This window comes from Pipra filicauda, unplaced genomic scaffold, assembly GCF_003945595.2.
Source record: "Pipra filicauda isolate LSUMZ 115617 unplaced genomic scaffold, ASM394559v2 scaffold36_size6622888_pilon, whole genome shotgun sequence".
NCBI classification, from domain to species: Eukaryota; Metazoa; Chordata; class Aves; order Passeriformes; family Pipridae; genus Pipra; species Pipra filicauda.
Genome location: NW_024104498.1, coordinates 5,909,987 through 5,928,150, shown reverse-complemented (window position 1 = coordinate 5,928,150; position 18,164 = coordinate 5,909,987). Strand labels below are relative to the sequence as shown.

General features: G+C 41.6%; 1 protein-coding gene across 1 annotated transcript in view; it reads left to right on the top strand.

The window, feature by feature from the left end:
• Positions 1-18,164, top strand: part of TRABD2B (TraB domain containing 2B) — a 276,515-nt gene that overhangs the window by 243,514 nt on the left and 14,837 nt on the right. The window contains exon 6 of the mRNA XM_027747253.2: positions 7,824-8,093. Within this exon, the coding sequence (XP_027603054.1) occupies positions 7,824-8,093 (270 nt within the window). The remainder of the gene's footprint in view (positions 1-7,823; positions 8,094-18,164) is intronic.

Here is an 18,164-nt window from a genome sequence, read left to right as displayed (position 1 = left end):
ACAGAAGTGCAAGGAAGCAACACTAGGCAAATGCTGAATAATCTGCCCTTAGTTTAAGTCTGAAGTCAGTGAAAATGTTGTAGTCCTTCAAGCGAGGCATTTAGTGCCTTGCTCAGCTGATGTCTCTGTAGAGAGTTTTTATTTTTAAGATGTAATGGAAAATATGCACTCCTGTAGATGTGTCTTTTCTCTGGAGTATCCAGCAGAGAAGGAAAACTAATTCCCAGTGGAAACAATCTGGAAGCAGAAGTCAATTTGGATTGCAAATGAGCAAGATACAGACACAGTTGTGTATTAGCTGTAATTCTACTGAGGAATCAAATCAAGCAACCAGTTTGGGGTTTTACTGTCAGTCAGCTTCTTAATCTTGAAAACTGTCTGGATGACAGCTGCTGGAATGAAACAAATTCATCCTCACTTTCTCTTCTGTGCTTAAACCAAAGTCAGGAATGTTTTGGGAATAAGAACATGAGATGAGAATAGTTTTGCAGCAGAGTTAGCAAACCTGCCTTTATGCATGGCTGTACAGCTCTGTCCCAGGGAGGAGCAGACAGCCATAGGCATCAGGAGTTCCACTGACTAAAAATGGAAGTAGGATACAGACAAGTTTTAGTGAGTATGTCTAGTTTGATTGTGGCAGCTAGAGGAGAGAGAAGGATTTGTTCAGCCCTTGACTTGCTCTCCAGTCCCTGGGGTCTGAGATTGTAACTGCTGAGATGAGTGGTGGCATTTGTTCTGAGACACTGCCCAAACCACTGTAAATATGCTGTAGAATCACAACTGGCCCAAAACTGAAGCCCAAACCAAAACTTTAGAAATGTCACAGTTAGACCTGAAGAAACTTCATGTTGCAGACTGGGCCTAAATGGGTGAGAATTTCATGCTTTGCAGAACCTGTTGAATGATGGAAGTTAATTCTATTGAATTTTTTAGGAAAAATCTGCTGTGTGTAATTAATATGACATCATCTCAAAGAAACATAGAAAGATCAGAGAGTTTAGAAAGAGAAAAGAGAGATTGCATTCCCCAGTAATAAGTCCACCATTGTTCTTTATTGAAGCAATATATGTGTGTTTATTAAAAAGTTATTAAAAGGAAAGAGCAATATATTTACTCATGTTAACAACGGTTTTCAAGCAATAACAGACAAAAAATATGTGGAATAAACCCGTGAAAATCATCCAGTTCCATAAAAAATGCAACCCTAAAATCTTCTTCTGTGGTGTGTGTGAATCTATCACTGTAGATTCATCAAAAACCTTGTGTATTCTTGGCAAATTTGGACAAAAGTCAGGATTTCCAATCCAGAGGTAAAGCCAAACTACCCAGGCAGAAATAACTTAGGACTGAATCGGTGTGGTGGTAATAAGACAGTGGAGATTTAGGGAACAGAGCCTGAGATGAGGCTTTGTGGGCCACAAGGTTCTGATTTGCTATTAATGTGGGAAATGGAAGCAAGACTGGAGGGTCGACCCATCCTTCCTCTGGGGGCACAGCCCATCCTCTGGAGTGTGCAGATTACAGAGTTTTCATGAAAGATGCATAAACAAAGGATTATTCAGTTCAAGAACTGAGCCAAAAACTTGAGAAGGGGAAATAAGTTCAGAGCAATTTGAAATGGAACATTCTGAGGATATTTTTGAAAGCAGGAATTGGGTTTTGTTGGGATTTGTCATTTTTATATATTAGTTGGGTTTTTCTTTTTAATTGAGATCAATTTCTGAACAAAAAAGGGCGCTTTGTAGCATTTCAGTCTTTGAAAACAGAAGACTAAAAAGAAAAACTAAAAGCTTTGTTCAGAAAATGCTGAAATGAAACATTTTTAGTTTTCTGAAATAAAAGAATTCACATGAAAATGTGGAAATGACACGTTACAAATGTTTCAGCTGCCCTCTCTTCTTTCAGCAAATTCAGCCCCTCCAGTTGCAGACCACTTGTGTTTCTTCTCCTGTGCCCTAGACCAGCTCCACTTTTAATGAAATGGAATAAATAACAGAAGTTTTACTCGTTTCTCTTATTTTAAAGTTTCTCAAACTGGGAAGGAGAACATGACCATCCATGGGAATATCTTCACAAGCTTTTCACTTCATTTATGCACAGAGTTGAGGGTTTGCACAAATCTATGTGTATACTGAGGACTAAATTCAGTTTCAAACTAAGGCTACAGTTCTTGAGCAACAGTGATTTTTCCCAGAGAAATAGTCTGACATGGATTCTGAGTACAGAGATACCATCCAAGTTTGGGGTGGACTGTAATCTAATTTAACTACTTAACCTAATTTATCTGCTCATGAGATGTAGTTGACTCTGGTGCAAAGAAAAAACAACTTTGTTTCCAAGTTCTGTTAGTCTACAGGCAACTACATCCTAAATGTTATAACCTCATTATAATTAAGCTGATTGGGGAAGTGAACAATCAGGGATTTTGCAGGTATTCTCTTTTGCTGTCACTCGATCCCAAATTTGTCCTCAGCTATTTACAGCACTTAACCTGAAGCAGCTCAGATAATTCTCTGATCTCTTTTCTGGAGTTACTCTCTTTTACAGGAAAATATATATATGCTTTCATCTTGAAGGAGATTATCTCTGTGGTGGTATGCACTGGTGTCACATGGTTATGTGAGGGTCCGTGGTCTCAATCCATACTTCCCACCACTAGTAAGAGGCCTTATAAACTGTGCTGGGGTGGGTTAGGATTTCTGCCTGCTTTTCTGTTCTTTTGTTTGCTGCTCTCCCAAGAGCTTTGAAAATCTGAGTTTCATCCTGGCGTGGAAGAGAAAAAAAAAAAAAAAAAGTAAAACTCCTCGTGGGACAGGACATTCTGGTGCCCATCTTGTGGGTGTGCATGACTCTCTGAGAGATGTGTAAGGAAAGAAAAGCCAGAAGCAGATGTCTCTGTGGCCTGTGGCGAGGGGAGCAAGGATGCATGCGAGGGACTGACAAATTCCTGCCCCGACAAGGACACCCAAACTGGAATTTATGAGAATCCATCTATAATAAAACGCTTTTAACTTACTGTCTGGCTGTCATCCGGGTGCATCCCAGGAACGGTGGCATAAGGATAAAGCTGCCACATCACACATTCCTTGCTATCACCGCAGCTTCTCTCTTGATGAAACAAAATCTCCCCTTGTCTGACAGTTCTGAGAACTGAAGCAAGAAAACCTCAGCGATGTTGCTGTACTTGGAAGCCCGTGCAAAGCATGGCAGTCTCCTGAGCAAAACTTTTCCATCACTCCTGCTACAAAATCAAGATGCAAATAACAAATTGGCAGGCTTGGATTTTAGAAGATTCTGCACATGTCTGAGGGAACAGAAATGTTACCGCAAGATTGCTGAAAAAATAGATTGATGGTTTAGTCGTGTGGAAGATGTGTATCATCAGCAAAGGAATGTCTTCTCATGAGCTAAAGCGAGGGCAAGTCCCTGGCCCTGTGGAAGCCCAGGGGAGGCTTGATGGGACTCACACGAAACATTGCTGGCATTACTCTGGCAGGGTCAGTAGCTAAAGGCATAGCTGGGGTCTGCCCTGCCTGATGCCTCCCTGAAACAATTGTCCATGAATCAGTGGTTGGGAAAATCCCTGTTGGCAGGGACAAGGTGGGGTGCAAGGCGCAGTGTTAAACCCCACAGATCCTCTGTTGGTGGGGAAAGGTGGGCTATTCATAAGGGCTCTTCAGAGCAGGAACGAAATGTGGTGCTCTTGATCTGCCCTGCAGAGGGGTTTTGAAGCCCAGAGATGGTCACAGCCCTCTTGAGCCGAGGAATCTGATGTAGCGTAGGAAGATGCTTGCCTGGGCAGGGAGAAAGGCATAGCCTGGGGGCTTGGGGTTGGAGTTGAATGAAAGTGAACAATTTGAAGCTTGATAATTATGAAAAGAAGATATTGCAGGACTTCATGGTGCTAATTTAATTTTTCTGACGAGATCAACACAATAACCCTAGCAAATCCCAACAATGAGCCAATTTTCAATTGTCAGTACCAGCATAGAGCAGCACTGGAGACCACAAGGCAAAGAGAAATGCTGAGACAGCCTAATGCAGCATCCAGCTCAGCCCAAACAACTTACATGTTTTGTTTTGTTCTTTTAATTCTTGAAAAGAATTAGAAAAGGATGGCAAATTTCACCAGAAGTGAAAGAAAACCACAGAGGTCTTTGTCTGTGGATTAAGCATTTTCAAGAGCTAGCAAGAATAAATGTTTCCCTGTTTTCACTCTGTTTTCTGTACCTTAGGACCAAGCCACGTAGGATATTTGCTGAGATTCCAAAGTTTTCTTGTTTGGACTTTGTTGTTTTAGAGAACTTGTTTTGCAGAACTGCACATCCCAGGGAAGGAAACTAAGGTCAGAGATGAGAAAAAACCCACCTAAGGGCCTGAAATAATTTTAATTTCTCCAGGACCACCCTGTGTGGGAATGATACATTTAAAAATGGGTGGAACCTCTAAGCCTGGAATTGTATCAATTTATTCATGAAAAATCTCAGAGATCTTTGCGTGGACCGAGATATTTGGGTGGTACTTTCTCACTCTTTCTTCAGAAAAGGCACTGTGGCCTCACAAACTGAAAACTAGCCTTGCTTTTTCTCTGGCTTTAAAAATAGCTATGTATCTTGAAAAGCTGTCTCAGCAATAGTGAAGGAATGGAAAAAAAGTCCATTATATCCCCATGGTTTCATACAGTGCAGCTGTGCTAACAGAGTGCATGGAGACCGAGACTGGGGGAAAGGCACGAAATAGTCCATGAAACGAGCAGTTGAATCCAACAGTAAAGCTTCACTTAATGGGGAGATTGATTGTCCAGGTATCCTATTGCAGATGGCAGGGTTTTGTCTTTATTTTTTAGGATAAAATCCAGAATATTGATAGATTCAAGCCCTTTGTATTAATAACATTTTTACTGAAATTGATGGGAAAGATATCTTCTTTTGGGCAGTCTATCTTACTTAAAAATAAAATCTTTAAATATTCTTACAGTGTATTGGGATTAAATATCCATATTTTGTTTTGATTTTACTTCTGATTGAATGTCTGTAGGATGACAGTCAGATTTGAAAACAACCAGGTTAATAATTAAATAATTCCCTTTTATAATATTTTGTTTACATTTATGTAATGCAACATAGCTATTATTTTTATATCATAATATAATGTAGTTATTGTAACTATTTATTAGATCAGTTTAAAAAGCATTTTCATTTTGTTTTGAAAGGAGCAAGCATGCATCAACATACAGCCTTCAACAGTCCCTCTTAGGTCTTGGTGCAATTGTTAGTAGTACAGGAATAATGGAACAAACATCCACCAAATGAAATATGCAGTTGCCACAGTGGAGCTATTCCCCCTGAGTCAACTCTGAAGTACAAGTGGTTAGTTTATAACCCTCTTTAGGTTACAACATTTTAACGTTCCTTCAGTGTTTATTTATTCTCTTCCCAAAGAATGTTCTGAAATATCGAGTTTACAACCTGTGGCTCATGTGACGGTAGTGGAAACAATTAAGCTAGAAACTTTCAAAGCCACCACTGGGATTTTGATGCCCAACTCATTAATTTTAATAAGAAGGGAGCTGCCAGTCTCTTAAGTGTTTTCTAGAATCTCAACCCATAAAAACACCTCTCTACTGGTTCCAGTTTACAGTGCAAGGTAAACACGTGTAACAAAATAGTAGGTGTTAAGAGTTGGAAAGTATGTGTTCAGATGTCTCTAACACCATTCAAGGAACCAAACAGCAACCCCAGCCTTGAACTGGCAGATGTAAGGGCTGCTCCTACCTTCAGCATCTCGGGGAATTTGGGGCACAGTTTGGGTGGCAAGGAGAAGAAAGTCAGTGGGAACAGAAATCTTGGCAACAGCTCAGTTCCAGTGGCTTCTTGCCAGCAGTCGGTGCTTGCTGACATCGCAGTGACCCACACGGTGTTTGTAGATGCTTCCAGGCCCTTCCTACCTGCCTAAACTGTCCTATCCAAGTTGCATCTTGATACCTGTGAGTCTGGAGATGGCTCTGCCTCAGCCATGAGCCTGTGTCACAGAAGAATTCTTGAAGGCTTTGGAGAGCACCAAGAGCTCTCAAAGGAAATTGATGAAAACTCCCCCTCAACACGAAACATGGATGAAAGTCTTAACCGGGGAAAAAATTCAGAACCAGTAGATCTGTCTGTGATGTAAAATAGAGCGTGGAGTGAGTATGAATGTGTTTGAAAAGGACTTTCTGGGAGTCTGAATGCTTGGAAAAAGAGGAAAAAAATGGGATTTTTTTTGTGTCTTTTATTAATGAAATCAACCATGGAGAATTTTAGAATTAGTTTAAACAAGTGTCTTTTTCTTTTCTATATCTGTTGTGTGATGATCTCTGAAGAACTTCATGAATGTTGGCTGCAAGTGACAAAGTTAGTGTAGTTTTTGCCAGTGAGTCTCATAGTAGCAATGATTATCAGTAGTTATTGGAAGGACCTTTGGATGAAACACAATGCACTGGAAACAGAGATGACCATCTTGACTGGTATTGTAACAGACTTCAAAAAAATCAGAAAGAAAAAAAGCTTGCACTAGTAGTAGATGTGACTTTTTTGGAAGAGAACAAAATGTTCCATAAATGAAACATGTGGTTTCACTTGCGGCACATTTTGTACATTGTCACCAATGAAGTTTAGGATTTTTTATTACTTTTTCATTAAAATGTCTTACTGGTTTCACTCAGGAGGCAAAATTTTTCACGTGGCTTTAATTGTTTCTGTCATAAAAGTCATAGCATCCATGTAATAGAAATAGTTTTGCAGACCACAGCTTCATATTGCCTATTAATTCTCTCCCATTTTCTATACCTACAACTCATTGGCCCATCCCAGGGACAGGAAAAGTTCCTCTCTTGCAATTAAGACCGAACATGAACTTCTACTGAAGTTGGGGGGTGGGGAAATAACTTTGTGTCAGTCCTGGTTTATTAGATTTTTGTTTCAGATATCTTAGCTCACAGTAAGTTCACATGGCTGCATACCAAAGGAGTGTGTATTGACTTTTTTCTAAGATCAGTGAAACACTAGAAGATGAAAATAAAAGGTCTTTTTCTGCATCGTTCCAGTCATATACAAGAGGTGGTAGTATTTCAAACAGCAAAGAGCTCTGGCAGTATTGTTTCAAGGAGTCTTTGGGCAGGTCATTTACCTCCTTTTTTCTACATTACCTGCTGGAGTTCAGGTCTCACATATCCCATCCCAGCAGCCTAGCTTCCATGCTTCTGTCATCAGTCTGGGCTTCCTTGTCACCAATCCTGACTCAGATGAGCAAGTATAATTCTTCTTGTAGTCAAAACAATGACTTGTTTTCCACAGATGATATCCAAAGTTGGAAAGAAAAAAGAAAGGCAGGAGAAATAATGAGATAACTAGTACTATCTCATAAATTTAAGATCAGCTTCTCTTAATGTATGTGTTTTCCTCAGAGAGAGTAGTTTTGCCAGACACAGTTGAGAGTCATTTGCCAGCTCAGAGAGAGTTTTGTCGTTTGACCTTCAGCCCAGCAGGGGAGGTGACGTTTACCCTTACCACTGACTCTAAAGCCTTTAAGAAGTAATTAAAGCGCCAGAAAACAGCAATAGTATATCCACTGCCTTTCCCCCTTTATTCACTTCAGTGTTTACTTTGAAGCTTCCTAGGAAATGCCACTGCTGTCTTTAGTTGCAGCCCCAGAGCAAAAACCTTCCTCCTTGTGCACCTTCTCAGCCATTAGGAGCACACAACAAGCAGTGTAGTCCTCTGCTTTCACTCTTTTTTTGGCATGTTTTCTTCCTTATTCATCAAATATTTAAATGTTATGTTTTGCAGTTCAAGGACGACAAAGACAAGCCCAGCCTTGGAAGGATCCTCAGTGACGGCCCTGCCCGCTGTCCCTCTTTCTGAGCAGGTCCCACTGACCTCTCCTTCCCTGAAGCCCCTGCACATGGATGAAGAAGACAGCCTGTCTCCTCACCTCTTGTTGCCAGACAGCATCAGCCAGCTGGAAGAGTTTGGCAGGCAGAAGAAATGGCACAAGAAGCAGCACAAACACCACCGCCAGAGGCAGTTCAATGACCTCTGGGTTCGGATAGAAGACAGGTGAGTCACAACTGTTTTGGTCCCTGTCCTCTTCCTGCTGGCTTCTAAGTAGATGCTCTTTACAGATCCCAGCTCTTGTTGATCAGACCATAAGGAGGGTTGGAGAAAGGCTAAGTGGGAGAGACAGGGAGTGAGATGATGTTTTTGGAGCCTGATGAAGAACTAGGAGGAAAGCTCATAGGCATGTTTGATCTAAAAGTAAAGAGAAAAAAAGCTAATGCTTAGAATATTTAAAATATACAGAAACAAAGACTTTTCAGAGTAAAAACAGGAAAAGAACAACAATAGAAAATATTCTATGTTTGCCCTTTTTCTTCCAATAATTATTTTCCAATCTTCAGTGTCAGTTTTCAGCCCAAAGGCTCACTCGTTTTCCAACCATGCAGAATATTCCTGGGAGTTTTTAAGATTCTGACATATCTGACTTTCAACCTCCTTAACTGTGTTCTGGGGCTGAAATGTTTTAACATCTCAGGCTGCACTGAGAACAGCAAACTGAGGCAAAATGAACTACTTAACTAAGGCCTCTATGTGAAGAGAGAATGGAGGGAGGCACATTTCCATGGCTATTCCAGTCTTTGTCTGAGGTTAAAAAATCCCATTCTGTGTTTGAATAAGAGCCTTCATGTTTGACCAGGGCTTCTCAATGTGTGCTTTGAGGATTCCTGAGCAATTTATTCTCCCACCTCTAAAAATTGGAAAATCTCTTAGTGCCTTTATCCAGGCCAAGTCATGGGCAGATAAACAGCCACAATGTTTATAGATCTTCTAACAAGTAAAAGGAATTAAGTAATCTTTTGGGAACTGGCTAATCACCTACATATGTAATGATTGTCTTTGAGCATTACTTATTCCCACTTTCATAGCACCTAAATTCCTTGCAAGTCTCTCCAAGGTTTCTCCCTTTGCTAAAGAAAAAACTTCACATATTTATGTTTTCAGATTATTTTTTAATTATTTTTATTCATTCTTTTTAATGAAATAGTTGCCTCATTTTTTGTAGTTTATTGTATTCTCAGGGTGAATGATGTAAGGGGTGTTATTAAGGTGGTGCACATTAATCTTAGTGTAATAAGGCTGTTACTGAGGTCAGTGCCAGCCTTGTAAGAGGGATTCATGTGTTTTCTTTTCCAAGTGTGTTGAGTGGCTGGATCCTCTCCACAGAGGATGTTTAAGCATGAACTAAGAGGCATTTGGATCAACATAGTTGATTACCTCAAAGACAAGGGATTTTTCTATCCTCCTTCTGCTGGGGAGCTGCTGACTTGTGGTGTCTCATGGTGTCCCAGCATTTCACAAGGGTGTCTGGCCCAGATCACCATATGTGTCATGCAAGTGAGATGTTTAAATAGATCTGGTGGGAGCCTGGCAGTTAGGCACAATCCTCCTGCCCCCATTCTAGCTATCCAGAAGGAATATTGGATATTGGGTGTGATATGGCAGTGGAAATGTGCAGTTGGGGCTTAAAGTGGTGCTTGTGCACTTTTGTGCCTTTTGCTGGTTTTATTAAAAACTGTTCCTAGGAAAATTATTTAAAAGGTATTTCTGAAGGTTAGAGTTAAATTACTTGTTTTGGGCTCCTGTGAGATTTCATCTGAATCAAACCTTTTATCCCTCTACTTTGATTTCATAAGGATGGAGATTGGGATAAGGAAACATAAGTTTCCGCTCCCACCACGCTGGTGATGAACCAAACACTGTGTGTTGCCTGCCTTGCTGAAAGATCCCAGGGAGATATTAGTGGGAGATCACAGCCCTAGAAATGAGGAAAGTCTGGAAGAAGGGAAGCCTGCCTTAGTGCTTTCAGATGGTTTTAGCGTTTCTGCAGTTCTGGAGTAACTTCTGGTGTTTTCCTGGAAACAAAACAGAAAAAATACAAACTGTTCAGCTAAATCAGAGACTCGCAACCAGCTCTGGTTTCCCCATAAATTGGACGGGGTTTCAACTTTCATAAACCAGCTGCTGCATATTGTGCTTTTGGCAGTTGGGTTTCATCAGCATTAATTGCAAACTGGACCCTGCACAAAGCAATAAACAGCGAGTTCTCTCTGACTGGTTCCTTTCTGATTGGCAAGAGAAGGGCAGAAATGTGTGTCTGTCACCAGACTTTGTATCGTAACCATTCTTGGAAGGAAACAAGCAGGATGGCTGATAATACAGGCATTGGAGTGTTACCTGTGCAGGAGAGAAGCATGGACTTCTACTGTGTTGCCTCAATAATGTTTTATCAGTAAGACTTAGCACTCATTTTTGAAGGATAATCAGTGTACTAGGAGGTTCTCACTCTGGCATGTCCCAGAGATCCATTGTGTATTTACATATACTTCAGTTGGAGTCCCCCATGTTTTGTACAGACCAAGGTCTCCACATATAATATTACCTTGAGCTATGGCCTCGTGTTCCCAAATGGTTCTTCTTCCAGATTGAGTTTCCTAACTCATCAGTTGTCACCTGAAACTTGACTTGGTCACCTTTGAGACAAGGTTGAGGGATTTAGGTCTTTGTTAAGGCTTTGGGGTGAAAGCTTCATAAAGCTCATTGTTTCCATGCAAGGTCTCCAGAATTCAGCTGTTTGAGATGCCTTTCAACCTGAAAAGTCAAAGAGAAATATACAGGTGGAGGACAAATCCAGGCGAATTTAAACCAGGTTATTGATTCTTGTATGAACCTCATTGAACTGTGAAATGACTGTAGTTCATACAGCCCTTTTCCAAAGCTTTATTGACCATGGATTAGAGGACTTTATGAGCCATGAATTGCAGGACTTTTATGGACTATGCATTTCTAGGAGATCTCATAGACTTCCATGGAAATCTTAGGGTGTTTTTTTAAGCTACCAACAGAGAAACAAAGGAAATGAACACAGGAGAACAATCTTAAAGGAACATCAAAGGTCTGACTCCAACCTATAAAAGCCAGGAAATCCATAATTAATGGTTCCACTAAGACTTCGGCTCTCGCAGTCGTTTGGGTCTGATCCGAGGTTATAGCTACAATCTGAAACGGCCTCGTGAAAAACGAGTCATCATTTAATGTCACACATCATTATTAGTTATTTACTTTCAGTTATACCTTGGAGATTGTCCTTTTCTTTTTGTTCTGTCTTAACAGCTGAGGCATTTGAGTTGGCACCACTGAGTGGACAGTGTTTAGATTTGTGTGCTGGAGGGTTAGTACCGCTGCGGAGGATGAGAAAGCTTCTGCTCTGTCTTTTATCCTTGTCTTTGACAGAGCTAAGATTTGCTGATCTCCTGGGTAATCAGCTACACTGAAGGCTATTAAAAAATAAAAAATGCTGATGAAATGTGTGGTTTCCTCTCCCTTCTGCCTCCTTCCCCCAAAATCTAAACAAACTGAAAAAGTCCTGCCTCACTGCAGTTTCTGTTTGAAATTGTTTGTCAAGAATCAAAATTAAATGAAGATTGCAAGTAGCAAGATTTTTTTTTTCTTTGACTACTTGATTTTGCAGAAATGTGCAGATCTGAAGTCTATCCTTGGGAGGAATTTGAACTTAGACAAAACTCAAACCCTACTTAGCTCCCATAGCCAAAAGCCAGCTGGGGCAGCAGGGAGGGGAGGCAAAACCCTTGGGCTGGAAGGCTGCAGTTTGGCATACAAACTGTGTTATTGTTCCTGTTGACACTGTGTTAGCTAAGCTTCCCCATGTAATATAAATAATTAATTACAGATCATTCACTGGCTTTTCATGATGAGATGCTCAGTGAATGGAAAGAGTAGAGAAATGTCTGTAACATTTCAGAGTGGTCAGTGAAGACCAGATCAGGGTCACACCTTTGTTGTAGCAGGTAAACAGTTGGAGGCTACAAACAAAACCAGCCCAAGAGAACAGAGAACCTCTCCCAGCTGTCAGGGAGTGTTATAGCTCCTGAACCCTAAGGCAAGGCTCCTGGGAAAAGGGAGGGAGGGGGAGTTAGTATCTGGGAGGGTGTTTCAGGAGGGGTGAGCTTTGGAACGAGCTGTGGCAGCTAGGGAATGAGAAGGAGAGAAGTACAGTGATGGGAAGAAACAATTAGAGGAAATGTAATAGGCAAAGTCATTCCCACTGCTGAGGAAGAGATCTGGGTGAAGATGATGTTTGGAAAGGGACTAAGGATACACGTTTCACTTGCATAGGAAAGAAATTAAAGGAAAGGAATCATTCTAAGAAGAGAAAAAAAGAAATTCTTGTCCCAGATGTAAGCTCAGCCCTGCAAAATCTGCCATTAGTGGGAAATTAAATTAATTCCCCCTGTAACTAGAAATGGCAGTTCTCTGATAGCCCAGTGCAGACTGTTCAACCCCAGATGAATGCAATAACATTACAAATATCAATTTATTTTGGAAGAAACAGTTTTGTAGGGGAAAAAAATGTATACCAGTGATGGATGAAGGGAGACAATGTGTAATAAACTACACTGAGTGTGCCTCTATAGATTGAACCTTATCAGTTTGGATGGAATTTAAGCACTTAGCCTGTTATCCTTTCTTTCAAGACAATGCAGTGATGGAAAACAGAACTCTGTCAACTCAGACAAACTTTTAATTCCACTTAACTGCATCTGAAAGGTAAATTTCAGTAAATTAATCCAAATTGCTTCCTTTTCACAACACATGGTGCTGAAATACAGTACTTAACTTCATTACAGAAAAGACTGCTTTTATTTAAAGGAGACCTGGACACCTTTGAAGTCTAACAGGTAAATTGTGGTCAGATGACTTCCCTCCATATGGTAGCTTTGAGCTTGAAATTTCCATCACTGGGGCCTTGTTTGTTTAAATTACCCCCTCTGCCTCCCTGGTAAGGACAGTGCTCGGGGAGTGCCTGCCTACTGATGGTCATGGGGAGGGGGATCACTCCCTCCTCCAGCCTGTCTCCCTGCAGCCAAGTGAGCAGTGCCACCATTGCATCTTTTTGCCCTGTGTTCAGCCAAGGATGAGGACACAGCTTCAGGACCTCTCTGACTTGGAGCAAACCTGTCTTCCTGAGGGAGTGCTCAAGCAGCCAGGGACAGCAGGAGCATAGGTGTTGGAGTCCCACCTTCCCTCCCTTGTCACACCTCGTTGCTTGTCTGAGGCTTGACTGTGTTGTATGGCCCCTTGGCTTTCCTCCAGCACTTCTTTCTACCATTTCCTTCACCGTTCTCCTGGTAGGATTTCCTTCTTGGGAGGCTTTCATGGTCACGGTTCCTACCTGTGACTGCCCCCAGGCTCCAGGGCGTGGCATAAAAATACCTGCAGTCATCAGAAAAAGCTTGTGGTTTGACAGCTTGGGTCCCAGACCTTTCTGTCACACTGAGAAGTCTCAAAACACCTCCTAGACGAAAGCTCCCTCCTGATTCCTTGGTGGAAGCTGAATATCTTGAATTGGCCTAAATTCTGCTCTTAGTTTGCCCAATTTTTGTACACACTGATGGATATACAGTGTCCAGAAGAACACATTTGGGCATTTTAGCAGTGCATCAGTTGGTCCTTCCCTCGAACATGCAGTCTTGCTTCTGTGAAGACATCCTCAACTCCTCCTGAGCAGAGAGCAAAGCATGGGGAATTCTGCATTTTTCCTGTCTTAGTTTCTTACTCTTTCCATTTGACACCCCTTTAAGATGAGCAGATGGCTCGATGCCTCCTTTAAACGAGCACTGGTGCTGGCAGTTCTTTCATGGTCTTTGCACAGCCCCAGGTACACAAGCCCTCCAGTGAAAGTAAAATATATAACTTATAACTCAGTGCAGTATACATAAGAGGTAACATACGATACAGTGATGACATATCCTCCCTCCCTAGGTGGTTTTTATTGAGTCTTCTTGGATTATCAGGTTGGTCAGAGTGCACAGAACGTATTAATTAAAGCTGTGAAACCTGGGCTCAGCGCACCATCGTTTTTCAGCATCGCAGTAACGATGGGAAGTCCTGACATTCCTGTCCAAACCTGTAGCATCTCCACGCTAACAGACCTTCCCTGTCAGCTGGCTGTGACTGATAACTTCTTGCCCCTTGTAAAGTCCAAGGGTTAATTTGTTATTCTCCAGATGGGGCTGAAAAGATGTGCAGCCTCACTTTCACCTGCTAAACACATGAAAAGACCCACATGTTTTACTTTGTTCTGTTGTTCTTTATAATGTGCTGCCACTGTGTGATAGAACAAGAGCAGATAAAGAAAAACATGCAAAAGCCTTGCATATTTACTTTCACTGTTTCTTAAGTGTCTCACCACCAGTATGAACTATTTACACGAAGCAGTAGGCAAATCCTGTTTTAATGAAAGCTATAAATACCTGAAAGTAAAATCATTAGAGATAAAGCACATAGAAGTCTTTTGGAAAGAGAGGCATAATTTGTATATAAATTTCAGTTTTGTTTCATGAAACTAAATTCTTTATTGGTAATGCATTAGGTATTTTTTTAGTGAAATTTAAATCCATTTTGAATATTAAATCCATATTTCTGAAGGCGAGCAAGTAACAAAATTGGAACAGGCAAAAGCTAGGATTTTTGAACAGTGAGGTATTTTTCAGCACTGGATATCCAAGAGCACTTTCTGCTTCTTATTCCTCAATGCTGATTAAGATTGAAAATACAATGCAAGATGTTTTATGGAGCCTATTAAGAGCTTTTTCTTCCTTTCTTGTTTTCTACTTCCCATTTGGGATGTGTTGAGTAAAGATAGTCTATACTATCTCTTTATATCTGTCACAGCTTGATATATTTATGACTTGGGCTGGACACAGCCCTACCATTGCTAGATTTGTTAAGCTGCCTAAGATCTGTCTGATGCAGCACAAACAAAATGTTTGCTTAGGATTCAGTTTCAAGAAGAAGCAGCTGCTGGGTTTTGATAATCTCTTCCTCTGTGATGCACATCCCCACTTGTTCTGCTGTTTCTCAGCCAGCGCAGTCTCATTTCCTCATCCACTGCCAGGACTCCTCTTGATTTTGGACAACCTGTTAAATTTTCAGTTCCATCATTCTCCATTTTCTGCTTAAATTTTCTCTTTCTCCAGTACTCTTTCTATTTGTCTTTTTAAACTCTGTCTGCACTTGCTTGTATGAGCCCTGGAGCAAGGAATAAGAAAGGACCCCTCCAGCATCTCCGTCTGCTGCACGCAGCTCCACCTCTCTGAGCTCACTTTGCAGGAGGCTGTGATCATACAAACACTGCACTTTGCTTTACAGTCAGTCCGTGCCAGTGAAAGTGTGGGTTTTTGGAGCCTGCAGCCTTCAGCAGAACCTCTTTGAAAGGGGGACATGTCTCACTTGTATCTAGCATGTCCTTGTCACCTGGCATTAATGCAGACTGCAGTAAAAGGAGGAGGCAGAGCTAGGCATCCTAGGCGTTTTTTAATCAGGAGGTACATCTCCTCCATGTTATTTCATCATCTTTGCTTTTCCCACCATTTTCACACAGATATATGTGCATCCAAGAACACTGCAGAGTGGACAAGATAGTATTAAATCCATTTATTCTTTGCTAAATTCATGGACATCGTAAAGCAGTCCAAGCTCTTTCTGCTGATGCTTTTCCTTCTCTTGACAACTTAGCAGCCCTGTGGCATCTGTGATGGTGGCCAGTGCCAAGGACTCTGTTGGAGTGAGCCATGGTCTAGACACCTGCAATGATAAGTCATTAGCAAAACCATTATTTATGCTTATGCATTGGATCAGTTTTTTATTTCTCAGACATCAGAAATGCACTTAGTGGCAGAAGTGCACTAAGCTTAAGAAAAGGTGCCTGTGCTTATAAACGTAGAAGCACATTTATTTTACCTGTAGCTTGTTTAAACGTTAGTGTTAAGCTACCACGGTCAAATAGGTTAGATTCTGTTTAAAGTCTTGAGTTTCCCATCCACAACTACTCAGTCATAAAAATAAGGCTTCAGGACTAGACTTAGAGTACAAAGTGTCTCCTGTGGACCAAGGCAAAAAAGAAGGGTGCTTATTCCACTGATTAACACTAAGTGAGTTTGACTGTCTTCTGTGTTAATGTAAGGCTTTTTCTCCAGCTATTTTTAGTCTGTTCCAGAGTGTGTCCCACTGTGGTCTGGTATGCAAGAGCTTTGCTGTGAGGTTTGCAAACACTTGTATTTCTGTGTTGTGAGAATAGAGCATTGTGTGTTATTGGAGCATGTGTTCTTTTGGCGATGGAAAGGAAAGGCAGACCACGCTTGTGATCCATGCACGTTTGTTGCTGCCTGTGAATAACCATGTACAGCAAATGGGCTCTGGAAGAGAGCTTGTTAGCAGATGTCCTCATGGCCCTTCCAATTTATAAATATGAGCCTTGACATTTATATTTTACATATCCAGGGCTTTCACTAGCCAGATGTTCTGAAGTTTGGCTTGTTGGAGTCTTTAACAATGACTCCTCATGGCATATTGTCTATTGCACACAAAAGAAATAAAGCCATATATCTGGCTCTTATCAAACAGATAAGATGGGGAAATGCACTGAGTACCCTCAGGTAATTCCTCTAAACCTGAACTGCACTTTTAACACAGCTCTACAAAACTCTTTATGTTCACTCGGCTGAAAAATAAATTTTCTGGTTTAACAGGCAGAGAAAATTCGATACACAGTAGCACGTTTACCCTGCGGTTTGGGGTGGGTAAGGAGTGTGGTTTGTGTTATCTCACAAGGCCAACTGTAAAAGTGCTGGCTGGGCTGATGCCCAGGATGGTTTGGATTCCTCACACAATGAATGGGTAGTAAAGCACCTGCGCTCCCAGTATTGCAGTTCTGGATACAAGGGATTTTCCTTTAGCAATTGTATTTTTCCCTGTGGAGCAGGTGGTGGCCAGCTCCACATTCAGACTCCTGACCTACAGCACTACTAAGCTGACAAAATGTGGCTGTTTCCATCTTCAGAGCAAATGGAATTGCTCCCTAGCCTGGTACAGCCAGTGCTGACCCTGCAGGGAGGTTGGACCTGGGATTTGGAGCTGCTGGGGTCAGGAGCAAGACTTTTCCCCACTGCTGAGGCAATGGAAGCAGAAGAGACTCAGCTGTGCTGTTCCTTGCAGTGCACTCATCAGAGAGAAATGTTCATAGAGTCCTCTCAAAAGCTGGGTTTGGGTTGAAGATGGGACCTCTGAGAGGACTTTGCTGCCTCTCTGCCCCAGGGATACGCAGATGTGTTGAAGAGATCACTTACCATCTAAAAGCCAGAACAAACCTTCTAAAACACTGCAACCCTAGGTTGGAATTAGTATGTGAGTGACCTACATATCTAGCAGTATCTAAAGCCTCGAAAATTGCAAATCTGCTGTTCCTCTTATCAGAGTTACGTAAAATCCGTAAAATGTAAAATATTTCATCATCCAGTGAGTTACCGTAAAGAAAAAGAAATCTCTTTAAAATTCAGTGGAAATGCAAACACACAACACTGTCAATGCTAGCCTAGAGGAAAAAGGTAATATATATGGGATTTATTTCTGGTTCTGCTATTCCCCCTCTGACTAGTGAGTTCCATGCCCTGGAAAATGAAGTGAGGAAAAGTGTGACAGGGAGCAAGGCAACATTACTGGTTTGGTGGGCAGTTGGTTTATAGGAGGGGCTTAACCACAGTTGTACTGTGGTAGCAGGCTTATCTAAGAAGACAGATTCACTGTAGAGTGAAACAGGAGGAAATTGGATTCCCTTACACTCCCAGCAGCACAGGGTACACTGCAGGCTGGAAACCCAGCAGGATCCCAAAGGGCAGCTGTGGTCTAAGCCCAGTTACTCGCTGGGATGAAGGAAAAGTAGGGTTTATTTAAATTCATATGGTTTTAATGCTGTAAAAGCCAGGTTCCTGCAATTATGAAAATGCCAGCCCAAATTCAGATTTCGCTCAGATCTCCTCTCTACAATTCCAGAATAACTTAACTGAACAAAGTAAGCTTTATACCTGGGGCCTGAGCCTCAGATGAGGGAGCCAACTTAGTGCCTGTGAGCTGCTGGGTGTCAGGGATGCCTCACACAGCAGTACCATGGAGAGACGTGGTGTGGACCACGCTCTCAAAGCTCAGTTCGGCAGAGACATTTCAGGGTCTGTGTTGTGACACCCAGCAGGGAAAGGTTTTGCAGGCCTTCCATCC